This window comes from Musca domestica, unplaced genomic scaffold (assembly GCF_030504385.1).
Source record: "Musca domestica strain aabys unplaced genomic scaffold, Musca_domestica.polishedcontigs.V.1.1 9, whole genome shotgun sequence".
NCBI classification, from domain to species: domain Eukaryota; kingdom Metazoa; phylum Arthropoda; class Insecta; order Diptera; family Muscidae; genus Musca; species Musca domestica.
The window spans coordinates 8550743-8556742 of NW_026712435.1; the positions used below are offsets into that span (position 1 = coordinate 8550743).

Sequence of the window (6000 nt, forward strand, 5' to 3'; positions counted from 1 at the left end):
AAGAAACAGAAACGGTGGAACACTTACTCTGTCACTGTCCTATCCTGATCGGAGTAAGACATAGGCTTCTAGGTAAGCAAATTCTGCCCGATTTGTCATGCCTCTCCGAAACAGAGCCAGTAGTTATTCTTCAGATAGCCAGAAGACTAAAATGGCTAAGGACGACACGCTGACTACACCGTGGATGCAAATCCACTAACTCTTTTATTTCCTATCTATTCTACTCTAACCTCCTAACTTTTTCACTTTCATTTTTCTAAATTAGGATGATCACAATGGGCCAATAGGTCTCCGAGTGGAGTGGTTGTTTTTACACAACCACACATCCTTTAACCTAACCTAACCTAGGTGAGATATCTGAGATATCATAAAAAGGTTCAAAACAGATGCATGTGTAGAAAATAAATCAAAAACGGTAAATAATTAAATATTTACCTTGAGTGATGAGCAGTCTATGTTACGGCAGATCAAAAAGTATCCATTTTTGAGTGCACCGAAGCTCGCAAAAATTGCTGAAAAGGATTTGGGAAATTTATGTTGCCCTTGAACAATAAGAAATATACTGCATAGTCGAATTACAATGGAAGAAGAAGCTAGGCATAAACCTGTAATCAGCAAGCGAAATCAATAAGCAAGATTGCGATTTGCCAAGGCGCACATATAAAAAGAATGCGACGAGAGCAAATTCAACCTTTTTGGTTCTGATGTCAGACCTTATGTATAGAGAAAGGCAAATGAAGCGCTCCTTGCCAAAAAAAAAAAAAAAAATATGGAACCTGCAGTGAAGCACGGTGGTGGGTTAGTAATGGTGTATGGTTAATTTTCAGTCTCTTGACCTGGTGTATTGCATTTTATTGAGATTATTATGGATCAGACTATGTACCTTAACATTTTGAAAGAAAGTTTGCCACTCTGTAAGGAAAAGCTCGGCCTTGGCAAAGATTATTATTTTTATCAAGACAATGATTCGAAACACAAGGCTTATAAGTGCGGTCATGGCTGCTATATACAGGGTGAGATGAATAAACTGCAACCAACTTCAGACTGCTGTCATTGTGCTGTTAAAATTATTCCAGTGTCATTATATTGTTTACAAGCGTACAAAAGCATTTTAGTGAGAATTTTCCACAAAAAAAAAGTTATTCGCGATGGAATTCAAGCATGATAGTGTGATTTCTTTATATTTGGCTGAAAAACCACAAGTGGCTATCGTTAGAGCACTCCAGAATCTAGATGTGAATAAGTCTTTTGTGTCTCGTAACATCGCTCGTTACTGTGATATTGGCAGCGTAGCCCGACGTCAAAGAAGTGGACGGAAGAAAACAGCAACATCAGCAAAAATGGTTCGAAAAGTAAAGAAGCGACTTGATCGAGACCCACGTCGCAGTGGCCGAAAAATGGCTCGTGAGCTCAACATATCGCAATATTCCATTCGACAAATATTGAAAAATAAGGTGGGGGTAAAGCCATTGAAATTCCAAAAAGTGCAAGAACTTACACCGCAACAGAACGAAAATAGACTCAAAAGAGCTAAAGAGTTGTTATCGATCACCTCAAGCAAGCGCTTCGCCGTGCCAAAATACCGCAGAGCAACATTCGGGCAACGTGTGACGGTTTCATTGGCCGTAATTCATACCAAAGGTGACCAATTCAAACAAATCTATACTTATTTTAAAATTTGATACTATTTCCGACATTTTTTGCTTTCATTCAATAAAATTAAAAAAAATAAATAAAAATTATGGCGTTTGACTTTGTTGCAGTTTTTTTTATCTCACCCTGTATATTATAAAAACTGCATGATTTTTTTTTGTGGCATAAGTAAACGGCTTACCAAGCTTGCTACAGTAATTACTAGGTAGGGTAGAATGATTAAATTTAAAAAGCTAGTCTTGTAGCTTCCATGTATAAAAAAAATCTAAAAAAAAATCGTGAAACACTTAAGGAACGCCGTGAATTTTTCACAACATCGAGTTTCTAATATGATTGCTTTCATTCCATAACAGAAGCATTTGTAAAGCTGTAATATGAATTTCATCAGAATTTGAACATTTTTTAAATACTTTATTATTCAAAACATTATTTTTTATTATTTATTTTTCAAAACAATACATGATTTCAATGGATTTTTTGTGAACAAAATAAAGAATAATTTTTCACTATATATCATTTTTCACCAAAAAAATGAAATAAGTGCGAAATAGGAAGTTAACTGACATCTACCTTTCAACTCCAGGGCCTACATCGTAGTTCAGCTGGAAGATGCGAACACATTTAAATAAACAAAAATGACCGAAAAAGCCTAATGGGGCTCATTTCAAAGCGTGGACCTACTTCTTTCATGTGACAATAATCCGTCCAATGAGAGCTCAAAATGCAAAATTCTTTGGGAGTACAATCAGTAAAATACCAAATATATCTAGGGTGCAAAATAGTAGAGCGAATTGGTCTTTTTGTAAGGAAAGGATTCTATCCTTTCAGAAATTCTTCCCAAACAAGATACCTTAAATCGCTTTTGCAGGTCATGATATAGATCATAACTCACGGATAAGAATACAAACCGATTTCATATTTATATAACCATCGTATGATTTAAACTTTTTTGTTTGTAGGTCCCGGAATTGAAAGCTAGATGCCAATTTTAGACATGAAAGATCCATTTAACATCGTATTGCGCACTAATTTCAATATTAAATAATGTAAACTTCAATATAGTATGTCGAATTGGAAAAAAATTTACGCCAAAAAGATTTTTTCATTCAAATTTTTATTGGCATATTTTCAGGCGATGTTTTGCCAAAATACCATTCCGAAATTTTATGAATTGTTAAAATCCGTCAAGCCGTTCTTGAGTTATAAGCCTAGTAACTAACATAACTTTTAGATGGTGAAAATAATCCCTTATTTGGTTCACAAAAAAAAAACTATTGAATTCAATATGATAAGCAGATGGAAAAAATAATCGACAAAAAAAGAAAAACAAATTGAAAAAAGAAAAAAATCTTCAACTTGTCCGCTGATTTTTTACAACAAATGTTTAAAGGTCCTTACCATGGTACAATAAGGAGGTAGAACAACTTCGTAAAACTACAAAAATACGACCCTGAGGCTATGCCCGCTTCCTGTCAGACTCATTGTTTTATAGTCTGAGCACGAAAAATGAATGAAATGCCTGGATTTTCTCTCAAAAATATGATCCAACTGTTAAATCTTTAAATTTCATGGCTAAACTGATAAGCAGTTTTAATGCGCGAACCGCAATCTACATGTCTTCCAAGTTTGATATTATAATCGAATTGAAAAACCCGTTCGTGGGTGGTAAAACATTAATTGGGTGCATCAAATATGTAAAATCGACCCAAAAATATATATGGGAGCTATATCCAAATCTGAACCGATTTCAATATAATTTGGCAAATTTAGTTTTGTTCCAAATTCCGTTACGCATTTCAAATTTGGAGACTGTATCTGTAATCTATCAATAGATATGTGTATATAAAATCTAAATTTTTGGGAGTTACCTTCGATTCTCGATTTTCAAGTGGAATTTCAAAAATTTATATAGCCTATGTTACTTTGTTTATACTTGGAAATCTGCAGCGGTTTTTGATTCCATAAATTACTAACAAACAATGAAACATGCAAACATTTTCCTCTTTGTTGGGCCTAAAATTTCTGTTTCGAGGATATAAAAGTATTTTTAGAATCTCCACAATTTTCTATATTACTTGGTTCAATCTACGGTATGGCCCAGTGTAAATTTTTTTTACCAAATAATCGGTATTTTGATAGTTTTAGCGGCATTTTTTAACGAAAAATTATTCGAATTCTTTCCAAATGGTGGAGGGAAATGAAACTGCTTTTTCACTTGTATCCATCTATTTCTCGTATTTTGGTGGCCAAAAAATTAATATTACTTCGTACGACATGCCATTGTGAAAATAATTTATTGGTACGTTGATTTGTAATTACGATTACCAAAAATTGATTAGGAACCCCATTATCTGCTAATGGAAGTTTTTGCGGGGAACTATATAAAATTTGGCAAGAGCTAGACATAATAAGATATTTTGACTACAATTATTGCCTGAGCCGCAGATTTATATTCTCTATCACCATAAACTTCCGTACATCTATTCAAATAAAGTGGGATAAAATACACACGTGCCACAATGCAGTCCCAATTGTTTTGTTACAACTAGACAAAGAACAAAGGATGTGGAGTAACTTCATAATTAAACAATATCGTACTTACATCTCTGGAGTTTCCTAAATCATGAAAATACACCTCGCCACTTAGATCACAGCTTATTACAATTCCGTGTCCATTGAATCGCGTTTTTAACAAAGATGACACCTTAAAAAGATGTTTCTTCAGTGGAACAATATCCACATAAAACTTTCTCACAGCCGCAGAACTAGAGATCCAGCAGTGATACACGGATCCATCGTTGCAACCGACAATAAAATCATTTGCACTCCGAGCCAACAAACACGAAATGGATATTTCTCTGGTGGCTCCGGGCGAAGCTTTGATCAGATACCTGAAACATCGTCGTTATTATGTTATTATTTGAAAACTCTATAACAATTTCCATGAATATACTTACTCGGCCTCCGATGTCAAGTCGGCGCCCAAACGCCACTGCACAACGGTACCACTGCTGTGGGCTGTCAGCAGAGTTTGTTCGCTAGACCAATCCATTGCATTGGCATAGCCATGCAATGCCGTTGCATTGGACAGTTCTGTTATGTCCAGCGATTTGACGCTTTGGTGACAGTTCCAAATGAAAATGCCACCATCCATTGTCGAACCAGCGAATATAGATTTATTGAAAGGATTGGTGCACAGACTGCTCAGGCATGCTTTAATAGAAATTCGCTTTGCTTCCCTCCAGGTAATAAAGTTACTGCCATGTTCGCGTACTGGAGCATACACAAAGATGTGTTTGTCCACATGTTCGCACCAGTCGTCGTCGTGTGGCGATACGGAGCTAATAACTAAAATGGGAGCATTGTTGGTATGTACAGCCAACCAAATGCCGATTCCTTGAGAATTTTCTGTCGTGTCCAATTGCAGCTTTTGATATAGTTGTATTTCGGGAATAGCAACTGCGGCAGGAGCATTTGAATCGAAGTCTGGCGTACAACCTTTAAGTAGTTCCTTTTCTACACTTGGGAGGATTTGACGCAACCAAATTGCCAGTTTTCGTTCATCTATATTTTTTTGGAATTCTTTGTTCGAGTAGGTTTGTGTTGCTTTGCTAGATGTCGGATTGATTTCGGTAGACGTATCAATTTTCGAAGGCAGGGTGTCTGTCCCGGTGTTCTTGTCGACTTGCTTCATATGTTTCTCCTCGCCATGTGTGGCTCTGAATTCAATTACTGGTGACGAGTATTCCGATAATTCTTCCATTGTGTAGAGTTTTAATATTTGAATTGGATATCCTTGAGGTATTGACTTGAACTGACCATAACAAATATGTTGTTGCCAAGGATACAAATTTTAAGGGTTGTAATTCATATTCCAGTCAAGTATATGACAGGGTATTACAAATTAAAAAAAAAAAAACAATAAAAACACCTCCATAAAACATCATTTACAGCTTTACTTAAAATTCGACGTACTCGTTCGACATTCTTCATCAGACAAGTATTTATATGAATTTCACCGAAACATGTCGACCGTACCAAATTTCAAAGTTAAACATTTTCAACATTGAAATAACTAACTTTTCCATTCGAATAGAGGAAATGTTTTTATGTTCGTAATTGGAGAATATAGCAATTGGGTGAATTTAATAGAGTATCAATTTTTAACAATTAAATTATTTGGTAAATTTGAAATTATGGACCTGGGCCTCAATTCTTGTTCTATGAAAATGTGAAATGAAAACTTTTAAAAAGAAAAGAAATGAAAAATGTTATAAAGGAAATATTTTTCATTTCATATTTTCATAGAACAAGAATCCAGGCCCTGGCGTGTTTGGGTAATACCGA

At 35.2% G+C, this 6000-nt stretch overlaps 1 protein-coding gene across 9 annotated transcripts in view; it reads right to left on the bottom strand.

Annotated features, from left to right (window-relative positions):
* The window catches only part of LOC101888882 (uncharacterized), a 20069-nt gene extending 14069 nt beyond the window's left edge, over positions 1-6000 (bottom strand). For 2 of the 9 annotated variants that reach the window (XM_059131835.1, XM_059131834.1), the window contains exons 1-3: positions 5605-5999; positions 4611-5467; positions 4256-4544 (exon numbers count right to left, since the gene is read on the bottom strand). In XM_059131835.1, coding sequence (XP_058987818.1) covers positions 4256-4544; positions 4611-5467; positions 5605-5646 — 1188 coding nt within the window. In that variant the 5' untranslated portion in view covers positions 5647-5999. Of the gene's footprint in view, positions 1-435; positions 513-4054; positions 4199-4255; positions 4545-4610; positions 5468-5584 lie in introns of those variants that run through there. The other 7 variants (XM_020036136.2, XM_011293466.3, XM_011293464.3 and 4 more) reach the window with 7 other exon arrangements.